At 40.5% G+C, this 12397-nt stretch overlaps 1 protein-coding gene across 1 annotated transcript in view; it reads right to left on the bottom strand.

The window, feature by feature from the left end:
* LOC120540210 (voltage-dependent calcium channel subunit alpha-2/delta-4-like) overlaps nt 1-12397 on the bottom strand; it is a 619956-nt gene that overhangs the window by 473167 nt on the left and 134392 nt on the right. The window contains exon 22 of the mRNA XM_039770774.1: nt 1742-1835. Within this exon, the coding sequence (XP_039626708.1) occupies nt 1742-1835 (94 nt within the window). The remainder of the gene's footprint in view (nt 1-1741; nt 1836-12397) is intronic.

Below are 12397 nucleotides of genomic sequence, written 5' to 3'. Positions count from 1 at the left end.
GCGCCTTCCCAAATTATTTTATTAATTGCCAAAAGAAAAACTCATAAGGAATTAACTGATTGATTAACATCAATCAATCAATTCTTCTCACATCAAACACAATTTCATTATATTTTTTTAGTGTCCCTGGGTGGACATGAAACAGAGATGCCTCACTCACAATGGCGTAGGTAGGGTGAGGATAAGGGGGCTGTATGGCCCACTTGGCTCTGTTTAATAAACTTAAGTACTAGACTTTTTTTGACAATTTTGTTTTATTTCATAGGGATATGGCAAGCCAATGTGTGTTAAAATATATTTTAAATTATATATAAATTATATTTTACAAATGTAAATCTTGACCAGTTCGCTGACTTATTCTGAACAAAGATATTCTGATTGAATGGGATGAACTATTCAATCTCATTATTAATATTTTATTATTCCCTCAACCTGAAGATGAAGAGAACAAAAGAGAGTGGTGTTGCTTTTAGAAAAAAGAAAAAGGCAAGGGAAGAAGTTTAAACAAGGAATGAATGGGCATTATTGAAATACCTCAATTGCAAATAATAATTAAAAATGTTACGTTTTCATCATTTTCATTTTTTGTATGATATTTATCATGTTTTTTGTAAATGTTGCGGCAAACTCAAAGAGCAACCTGGGCGACAAAAATTCTCGCCAAACCACTGCTCACTCATTTCCTACAAGGAAGAGGAACAAACTTAAAATACTGTTGAATTTGTACATGAAGAGCCAATGGCAAATTGTGTATTCCAGTCTTTTTAGGGGTGTAGTTGAATTAGCTAGTATGACAGATTAGGGCTCTCTCGCTCCCTTGTACCCTCAGACCCCATGTCAGACACCAGATAAAAGTTCAAATAATTATTTATTACAATAATAATGTGCACAAAGCACGCTCCTCTCCATAATTCTCATAAATAATAATCCAATCCTCCACTCCCAGATGCTTAACCACCCTGCCTCCCAACTCAGCTCACTGCTGAGATTTCCCAGAGTCCTTTTAAAGTCTATGACCCGGAAGTGCTTCTGATCTCCCCAGTCCATGTGATTCCTAGCACTTCTGAGTTAGATCAAAACTCTTTTCTTCAGCCCCGAAGTATATCATTTCTTCTATTTCCATAATTGTGAATTACTTCTGGGCTATAAGGAAACTATAAGTCCCTGGGCCTCCCTGCAGCATCCTCCAGTGGCCCCCATGGTATCCAGCAAGGCTGTGACGAAAGACTCCAATTTCCATGACGCCCTGCTGGAATTCGGGGCCCTTCCATTTTGCAGGGATGGCTCCATCTGGCAGTTTGGGGGTGTTGGCCGGGATACACGGCCAGCAATCCCTCACACTAGATTCTGATGTTATTAAGTCAAAAAAATGTCTCCATTTATGCCCAGTTTACTTGCATCACACAGACTCTTGGAAAAGAACAGAGAAGCAGCTTCAGGGTTTCTTGTAGCTTTCTTAATCTTTTTAGATATGCCTTGTCACCCCACAGGCAACTGACTGAGTAATTTTTGCATGATTGTTATAATCAGAGTTGCCATGCTAAAGTAAGCAAAACTATAAAATTATAAAGCTTTCTTCATGTTGTTTATTAGTGCATTCTTAGTGGCCAGGATGATGTAAGATTTGCAAATAGAAACACTGAGACTAATGTAAAAAAATAGCTGATAAATAAAACTTTGTATAATCCTAGAATTTCATGTCTAAATGTATTTTAAGTCAACAAACATCCACTAAACCCACCTTGAAAGGTTGAGCGCCAGGGCTGTCCAGTAGGCTTCAAGGGGGGCGGTGACTACAGCATCAAAGAGTACTTCCTGCACCAGCTCCTCGTCACCTAGGCAACGAGAAAATAAGAAGTGTGTGCGGATTTATTTTCACAGCTTTAGGCAGTCTTTAACACCAACCTACGAGAGCAGCAAGCTTTGACAGCTTAATTACATCTCCAAGCAATTCTGCAGCTACTGGAGAAGCAAAGAAAAGCTTTCAAAAGTCTAAATTATATATAATTAGGCATTTGGTTAAAATCACAATGTATGCATTTTTAATTGCACAGCAAAACGTGGGACCACAGTTTGCCTTGCATTTTGGAATTTAAAGGTGAAATTCATAGATCTTGGTGACCTCATACCCATAAATGAAGACAGAAATTTCATTGCCTAAAGTGCTGGAATTTAAGACAGGAAGAAATAATTTTGTCTGTGACTTCCGTTAAGTTTCAGAATATATAATGTGATCCTATTAACCCTGAGCTTTGTTTCTGTGATGCAGTTCATCTTTATTCTCTGCACTTGGAGAATTTGAGGAATATTTGTTTTGATTTAATACTGTATAAGAGTCCATGCCTAGTCAAAGTAAATTACATGCTTTAATTTACATTCATTTACTAGTGAAAAGGCTGTATTCTCAATAAGTCACCTACTTCTTAGTAAACACAAGAAATATGGTTTTACTCATTTTTCTTCTAAAACAAATTTTTAAACAAGGTAAAACTAACCAAAGAACACCTGATAATAAAGGCCATTTTTAATATTAATACTACCATGTAATTTATTGATCTAGCCACCCTGGAGAGGGCAAACCAGCCCAACGGTGCCAATCCCAAGCCCGGATAAATAAGAGAAAGTCAGTGTCAGGAATGGCATTCGGGTGTAAAACTTGGTAAACCTTAATGATGGAATCTGTCCAGTCAGCTTTGGAAATGCCATATAATTTATTGCAGGAAGATACAATTGTCTCTACAAAATGGTGTAATTGAGTTGCAAATATAAAACACAAAATAATTGATCACATAAGTATTCAAACCCCACACTTAAAACATCACTGTTACAGCCAATCGGTTTTATAAGTCACATCATTATTTCAACAAAGAGCACCTGTCTGCATTTAAGGGGTTTGAATTGATTGTAGTATAAATACACCATAGATGGAAACTCCAGCTAGTGGAGAGTCAGTATGGTGCACTAGACAACACAATGAAGACAAAAGAACACTCCAGGCAACGCTGTGAAAAGCACAAGTCCCGGGGTGGAGACAAGAAATATCCAGGTCACTGCATATCCCTTGGGGTCCAGTTAAATCAGTCATTAAGTAATGGAAAAAGTATGGAACAGCTATAAATCTGCCCAGAGCAAGCAGTCCGCAAATGATGAGTAATCATGTATGAAGACGACTAGAGAGGCAGGCCACCAAGAGTCTAATGAAAACTCTGAAGGATTTACAAGCTACTTTGGGTGAGATTGGAGAGACTGTGCAGACAACAACTCTTCCTCTGTTTCTTCACTAGTCGCAGCTTTATGGGAGTGTGACAAAGAAAAAAAATGCACATCACATCTCAGCTAGCATTTGCCAGATGGTGCATAGAAGACTCTGAAGTTAGCTGAAGGAAGGTTCTATGACCTGACGAGACCGAAAAAAGAGCTTTTTGTCCATCAGGATAAACACCATGTTTGAACCCTGCACATTATCAAAACCACACCATCCCCACTGTGAAACATGCTGGTTCCAGTGTTGATGCTATGGGGATGCTTCTCTGCTGCACGCAAAGGAAGGTTCTGAGGTTGGAGGGCAAAATGAATATAGCAAAATATGGGAATATCCTGAAGGAAACCCTGATGCAGTATACAAGAAACCAGCACCTTGGGAAACAATGACAGAAAGCATCAAGTCTAAGCTACAGAGGAGTGGCTTAAAACAACAATATTAATATCCTGGAGTGCCTGAGTCAGTGTCCAGCTTGTGGCTGGATTTGATAAAGGCATTCACTCACGATCTCCATGCAGCCTGACACCCCCTGAGCAGTATCCAAAGAAGAGTGTGGAAAAGTGTTAGTGTCCAGTTATGGAAAGCTGATAGAGACCTGTGTGCATAGACTAAAGTCTGTCATGGCTTCTAAAGGTGTATCTACTAAATACTGACTTGAAGGAGGTGAATACTTATTTTGTGTTTAACATTTGTAATTATTCTAGACTACTTGTAGACATCTTTTTTTAACTTTGAGTCATTTTCCGTTAATCATTTTCAAAAGGCCAAAATAGATCCACTTTGATTTAGCGTTCCATGACAATAAAATCTGAAAACTTCCAAGGAGGTGGATACTTTTTATAGGCACAGTAAATCGCAGCTAAAAACTACTGCTATGGCCTCTGCTTTTCTGCTGTTCTTTTGTAAATACAGTTAAAAATCATGGAATTCAAGAAAGTGGTTGCACTAACGTCAAATGGTGAATTATAACAGGATTGAATGCACTTGGTTATGACACTATTACATTTTGGCCCAACTGACCTCTTCATTAAATGACTGAAACATTACTATAAAAGAAATGTCAGTCACTCATTATCCAACCCGCTGTATCCTAACACAGGGTCACAGGGATCTGCTGGAGCCAGTCCCAGCCAACACAGGGTGCAAGGCAGGAAACAAATCCCCAGGCAGGGCACCAGCCCTCCGCAATAAAAGAAATGTAATTATTTATTTGCCATTCTCTTCAACAGGAGATGATCAGATAGATTAGTAGATATTAATATTAAATTAGCACAGGATGATTTTCAGACGGCACGGTCGCTTCCCGGGTCCTCCCTGCGTGGATTTTGCATGTTCTCCCCATGTCTGCATGGGTTTCCTCCCACAGTCCAAAGATATGCAGGTTTGGTACATTGGCGATTCTAAATTGTCCCGTGTGTGTGCCCTGCGGTGGGCTGGCGCCCTGCCTGGTGTTTGTTTCCTGCCTTGCGCCCAGTGTTGGCTAGGATTGGCTCCAGCAGACCCCCGTGACACTGTAGTTAGGATATAGCGGGTGGGATAATGGATGGATGGATGATTTTCAGCTAGCAATACACAAAAATATATACTATTGTCATACTTTTGCCAGGGCAACATTTTTATACTTTAAAGGAGGGTTCCATTATAAGAATATAAAAATTACAGTGGATAGTGAAACAAAGTAAATTGATGTAATTTTCTCTGCCACATGTCTCCTGTAGCAGCTAATAGGTAAGAGCTGAAGTGTTGAGGCAGCCATATACTGAGTGGGCAGCTATGAGTAAAGCACTAGCTTTTTCTTTAACCAAAGTAGACTAGACGCATGAACACAGCGGAGACATTTATTTATTATTATTACCTTCTGCAAGACAGCAATTCTTCTGTATACATTTACCAGGATGATCATATATTTCCAAGTGTTTCCATTCTTCTGCACTCTTCAGTCAACATTTATGATCCCTGACAGTTTTTTCGCTTAACACAGCACAGGTTTTTTAAGTGTTAAACTCTAATTTAAAATATAACAATAACAATTTTAATTAATAAAGTTTAGATTTAACATCCTGTCTAAGCTTCTTTAAAAAACTGGCTTTACCTAACAACTGCTGCTGTGTCCTTAAGACTGAGAGGATGCACCCAGATTAACATTTTGTGAGCTTCATGGGGCTATGGGTAGCCAGAGCCAATGCTAACATCATTAAATGTAAAGTGAAACTCTGCACTGAACAGGTCATCCTGCAATTGCGTGCGACAAGCACACAAAGTACATTCACTTAAAAGAAGTTTGGACAGGGGAAGGAAATCAGAATACCCAGAGGAAACCCAAACCAAACCTGGATGTGGGAGTGCTCAGCATTCAACTAAAAGAAGTGGGAGTTCAGGGTGTTATGTGTAGATGGGTGCAAAATTGGCTCCGACACAGGAAGGAAAGGGTTATGGTGTGAAATGGCTGACGTTAACAGTGGTGTTCCACAGAGGTCAGTGCTAGGGCCGTTGCCATTTTTAATATATATAAATGATCTGGATAGGAATGTAAGTAACAAGCTGGTTTGGTCTGCAGATAATCTAGAATCCATTGACCATTGCAGAGGGATTTGGAAGGCATAAAGGCTTGGGCAGATTTTTGGCAGATGAAATATAAGTAAATGTAAAGTAGTACATGTAAGAAGCAAAAATGTTAGGTTTGAATACACATTGGGAGGTCTGAAAATCAAAAGTCCACCATATGTGAAGGATTTAGTAGTCATAGTGGACCCATTACTGTCAACTGCCACAGTGTTCAGAAGTCATTAAGAAGACAAACAGAATGTTAGGTTATATAGGACAATGTGTGGGGTACAAGTCCTAAGAGGTTGTGGTTGAGCTTTATAACACACTGGTGAGGCCTCATCTTGAGTACTGTGCAGTTTTGGTCATCCAGGCTACAAAAAGGACATAGCAGCACTAGAAAAGGTCCAGAGAAGAGCGACTAGGCTGATTCTAGGGCTACAGGGGTTGAATTCTGAAGAAAGATTAAAAGAGCTGAGCCTTTACAGTTTAAACAAAAGAAGATTAAGAGGTGACAGGAGTGATGTATTTAAAATTATGAAGGGAATTAGTACAGTGGATCGAGACTGTTATTTTAAAATGAGTTCATCAAGAACACGGGGACACAGTTGGAAACTGGTTAAGGGTAAATTTCACACAAGCATTAGGAAGTTTTTCTTTACACAGAGAATGAAAGACACTTAGAATAAGAGACCAAGTAGTGTGGTAGACAGTATGACGTTAGGGACTTTCAAAACTTGACTTGATGTTATTTTGGAAGAATTAAGTGGATATGACCAGTGAGATTTGTTAGGCTGAATGGCCTGTTCTCATCTAGATTGTTTTAATTAACCAGACAACTTATTGATTAATGAGTTAAATCTGCAAATTTATTTTAAGGTATAATTTACATCAGAAACACTAGGGGGAGAAGCAGATCTTTGATTCCATGACTTTATCAGGATAAAAGTAGCTTAGGCATTTAAAGTAATTAATGAGACATTTGACACATAACCATGCAATTGCAGACAAGTTACCATCACATAAAATTAATTTATGAAATCATTGCTAATCAATTAAAAGTATTAAAATGTGTATTAATATATAATTAGTTTTGCTGTTTAGTTCATGTTGGGTAAACATCCAACCATCAACCTATCCACATTATGAACTCCCTTCAGTTAGAGGTGCTGTACTCACCACTTTCGGTTCACTAACACATTGACACTTGCTTACCCTGGGACAATTTAGCATTACCAATCACCACATGTTTGGGACTTCGGTTAGAGAGCACTGTGGACATTAGGTGAATCTACACACATAAAGTGTCCAGGATAAACTTAACTTGATTTGTTGTGTCTGGATTGTATGGTTTGTTCTTTCTTTTTTTGTTTTTGTCGCTACATGTAATGATGGCACCGGACAGTGTTATCGTTTTGTATTTTGATTACCAAAAGCAAATTAGAGTTTACCTCTACTCTGTACATGCAACAATAGTGAGCCTATAAACTGTAGGATAAAGTATGCATTGCTCGTTTTGCTAGGCTCTTAATTACACACAAAGCTTGTTAAAATGGCAGATTTCACAGGGATACAGAAAGCCTTTTGCAAAGCAGACTGACCACTAAAGTGAATGGTGTTGTGGAAGCACTGAGCATGAAAGGAATGGTGGAGAGAGTATTTCCAGGACAGTTTCTCCCCCAGACTGACATAGGGCAGCATCCTTAGTTTCCAGCAGGGCCACTGCCAGGGGGCGCATGGACATTTACAGGGCCCTTATTAAAGCCACACTTCTGCCACACCCAGAAGTGTGGCCGAAAGAACCTCATTGGGCACCTGGAGGACCCTATAAAAAGAGCCAGTCATCACCACTCAGTGGTCAGAGTCGGGAGGAAGAGGACAAAGCCTGAGGAGCAGTGGAAGCAGAAGGACTGGTGACAAGAAGGAACTGTGTTGTGCTTGTGTGCTGGACTGCCTATACTGTGAATAAATGTGTGTGCGGTGTGGCAAAACCTGTGTCCTGCCTGCCTGTGTCGGGTATAGGGCGGCTGTATGCGCACTGGGCTTCACAATGTATTTTGGTCAGCACTGTACTTTATGTGATAAAAAAGGTGTAAATCAGTGTTGAGTTGACTTGTCTGCAAAGACTCCTTCACAAGAATGGTGGCCACATGAACATTCATTTAAGCTTCTTAACTCAAACAGAACTCTGGCTGACTCCGAAGGCCAAAGTAACAAGGCACTTGATCTCTAACAGAAAGGAACCTCAGCATAATCAACAAAGACTACACATTCCTTTAAATGGGTGCATCTGTGTGTTTGGAGTAGAAGGCCACCCACTCTGTATGGTACAAAAGCTCACAAACTTTATTTGAAACTGGAAGCTACACTCTCTGTAGATCCTTGGAGCTGGACACTGTTGACTAGCTCTATGATCCATTCTTACACGCCAAGCTCTGTGGCAGTGATTGAGTCGGGTCTGAGAAGACTGAGAAGCAGTATTATTTCAAGAAGGGAACTTCAACCCAAAAACTCTTGTGCCAGAAAGAGTGATGGTTTCCCTATGAAGTTGCAGAGGGCACAGCAATGAGCCTAACAATGAGGTGAGGAAGACAACAACACCCCACAGACCAATAATGCACTGTCACGCATGTGTTTCTGTGGATCACCCTCCTGACACATTTTGGGTAAGCAATCCCACCCTGGGATGAGAGTGGGCGCTGTTGATAACAGTGTAGCAGTGCTACTGTGGGAAGAACTCCATTTCCCAGCAGCCCAAGGGGGATTACCCACATAGAATGACTGAACCAGAAGCAGGGTCTGCTGGGGACGAAAGAGGCCAGCGGGAAAGTTGAAAAGGTGGGGCCTGGTGGAACAACAGGAGATCAGTGTTTATGTGAATGAACTGTCTTGTGCCTGCCTGTCGTGTGTATAGTAGTGGATTAATCATTGTGAATCTTAAAAAGGAGTCCTGCAACTCTCACCCCTCACCTCTCAGGACTACCAGTAGGACTGTTTCACTCATTTTCTATGGAAGCTGTTTTCGGGATTTTCATCTTCACCCCATACCATTTCAACTGCTTTTGCTGTATTGGACTGTATTAGGAAATTGTTGTGAGTGTTTATTGTTGTGGTTCATTGTTATGTTACAACTGTATCAACGTAGGGGAAAGGGGAGGTTTGTCTGATTGTTGTTGTTGTTGTTGTTGTGTATTGGGTTTTCATTTAATATATTATTCATTCATTCGTTCGTTTTGTGTCTCTGTTTGTGAGTGTGTGCGGGTCGGGCCAAGGCCAGGTGCTTCCCTAGAATCTCCACCAAAAAATTAAATAAATCACCATCTCATCGATGGTGTGAATATTAGCAGCACTGGACCACTGCAACGGTATAGTTTCTTTCTTTTCCCACAACCAGGGGAATACAACGAGGGAGGGCAACTGACTCCACCCCTTCCTGACAAAGGACTAGAAATCCGAGGAACTCAGAGAAGGTGTCACCAATTTTTGCACTAACGCTCAGGAGATAATGAGCTCTGAACCAGACCTGATATCTTAACAACCAGTTATTTTTCAATTACACTTATTATATATGCCATTGTGCCTTATTAGCATAAATGTAGCTAATATACAAAATTAGGAATTACCCCTTTCTGACAAATATTTCAAACAATTTTAAGACCCAGGGAAAGAATGGAAATAACAGGACCTTCTTAAGTACGAAAGACCTTTTTTGGTTTTGAAAATGGCTAGTATGTCGTTGTGAATCTGGCAATCGTGTCACACACCCTACCTACATCACGACAGCAACTTTTTTTTTTCTCAAAGTGACATGTGGAACTTATGTTATCTAAAAATTTTAGTTTCTTAAAATTGTTTTTATCACAACTTAATTTTGTCTTTCTTAGTGTCTTCGAGACCCAGTTCTTCACAACCATTGAGAGTTTCATGGTTGATCGTTACAGCGATGGGTGGAGGGGGGGAGGGGGCTCCCGTTTGGAGAATCGCAGCCATTTGTCAGAGTTTTGAGGTAGAATATCAGAGCAATACTGATTTCCTAAACTACCCACGGCGACCCACAACAACCAACTTCACAAATCATGGGCAACCCATACACATCATATACAACAGTGACTCACGACCCACAAGCACCAACACGTAGTTCACGAAACTTTGATCTGTTGTAACTGGTTGCTGGGTTACATTATGCTAAATTATGTGAATGGTTAATCCTTATATGTAAAAGACAAAAATGAAAATTTGTGTTATAGGTTAACATAATTGAATTTGTTCCTTGTCATGTACAATTATGCAGTCAGCTCATTTGAATTGTGTTCAGCTAAAATGCATTTATTCAGTGTAACAAAACCATTTGTTTCAAGATTAATCAACTAAAACATTTTTGGGTAACTCAAATAATTCATGTTAAATTGGTTCACTACAATCAAGTTAACTAATGAGGTTAGCATTCGATTAAGAACAATTGTGTTTAAATCACTCAATTGATTCACATTGAATTTTTACACATTATTAAATTAAGAAGTTCTATCAATCATTTTTTTTACTATATAGAGTTCCTTTAAGTTAGGTTTTTGGTCCATTTCTACAGCTGCCACTAAAATTCTCACAGGGGTGGAAATAAGTATTCAAAACATCAACATTTTTCTTATTAAGCATATTTCCAATACAGCTATGCACATGACATTCAACTAGATGTTGATATTTACTGAATAAAAAGACACAGCCAAAGAAATCGTAACACTGAAATCCATAAAAGGGAATGTGCAATAAAATGGAATGACACAGGAAAAAACTATTGAACACACCAATGAAATGTTTTTAATACTTGCTGGAGAAGTCTTTGTTTGCAATGACAACTACCTCATTCCTCACTGATATGTAGCAAATCCTCAGCCTACACTGCCTGTCGTGTTGACATCAGTACATGGATGTTGGATAACGGTAAAGATGACAATTACAGAAAGTGAACTGATTTTTGTGGGACTGCCAGCTCAAATTATGAAACTACAACCTGCATATGATGTCACACTGATCTTTGAGTACCACATCAGCTACAAACAAACCATTTTTCTGTCTAATACAAAACACTGCATAACAATCCTCCCTCTCCATTCACATTCCAGGATTAAACCTGCCATTTGTTTGTTACCTTACAAAACAGATTAATACAATTCTCAATAGTATTCTTGCTTGAATCGCTTTATAGCACTTTTCAAAAGGTTGCTGCCCTTCAATGAACTGGCATCCTGTCAAGGGTTGAATCCAGTTAACTGCCCGATTATTTTAGAATCAGAACTGGTAACCTGCAATGCTGAATTGGATAAATGGTTTACAAATGGTGTGGCAGCCCCGGCCGGGATGCCCAGGAGGACCGGAGGAGGGCTTGTACCTCCTCCAGACCGCGAATGGTCGACCGCCCTGGTTATGTTGGGGGCCACGGGTAAAGGGCTTGGAAGCCCAGCCCTGTAGGGACCCGTGGCCACTGCCAGGCGGTGCCCCGGTGCCTGTAGAAGTCTGGGGCCCAGCACTTCCGCCACAACAGGAAGTGCTGGGGGGAAGAAGACAGGGGACACGCGGAGGGCTTCTGGGTGCGCAGCCGGCATTTCCGCCACGCTGGGACGTGTCTATGGAGGAGTGCCGGGAAGCAGCTGGAGCCCATCCGGGTTCCTATTTAAGGGACCGCCTCCCTTCAGTCGGGAGTGGAAGTCGGGTGGAAGAGAGACGGAGCTGGAGAGAGGATTGGAGGCGGCCAGGAGAAAGGCATGAGGACTGTGAGGCCTGGATATTTGGAGGAACGGTGCAGGAGGCACTGGGGAGTGCAGTAACTAACTGTAAATCATTGTAAATAAAGGGTGTGTGGTGAACTTATGATGTCTGTCTGTGTGTGTCCGGGTTCAAGTCCACAATGGGTTGTAGCAGGGCAAATGAAGAGACGGGGAAAAAGCCAAAAGCTTGGGGCAAAACCCTGTTTAATTCGAACAAAAAAAAATCAAGAAAACCAATGAAAAGGATGTACTTGAGTGCAGAGTTTGTGAGGTACAATTTCCCTTGACAGCAAGCTCTGCACATTTTCAAGGTCAGCACCAAAACAAGATGCCACCTTCCGGGAGTGACCTGAAGAGGCAGGGATTTCTTGGCTTAGTTGCCCTCAAGGCTGTGAGGGAAAAAAAGAGACAAAACCAATTAGTGACAGCACCCCCTTTTGTCCGAGGGTGGTACTTCTTACTTTTGGTGAACCTGGAAGGTGACTCTCTCTGGTGCACATGCGTGACAGTGTGCATGGAAGGATGAAAAATGCTGCATTCAAAATGCCTAACTTTATAAACACTTCACCCGCCAAATGGATGGATTATATTCTAGTTGATCTTCTCTTCAAAATATTTTATTGACTTTCAAAGCTTTAAATTCCAATGCCCAGGCAACCTTTTCCAGTCTTCCATCATGCAGCTCTCTGTAACTCTCTCACTAAGGTTCTGTCATTAATATAAAATGCATGCCTGAAACCCTACTTTTTCTCTGTTGCATTTTGGATTTGCCAAATCTGCATTTAATTTAATCTCCAAATGGAATTTAGAAATCTAGTGCTTATTACTT

This window comes from Polypterus senegalus, chromosome 12, assembly GCF_016835505.1.
Source record: "Polypterus senegalus isolate Bchr_013 chromosome 12, ASM1683550v1, whole genome shotgun sequence".
NCBI lineage: Eukaryota > Metazoa > Chordata > Cladistia > Polypteriformes > Polypteridae > Polypterus > Polypterus senegalus.
This window is presented reverse-complemented; position numbering and strand designations above follow the sequence as displayed.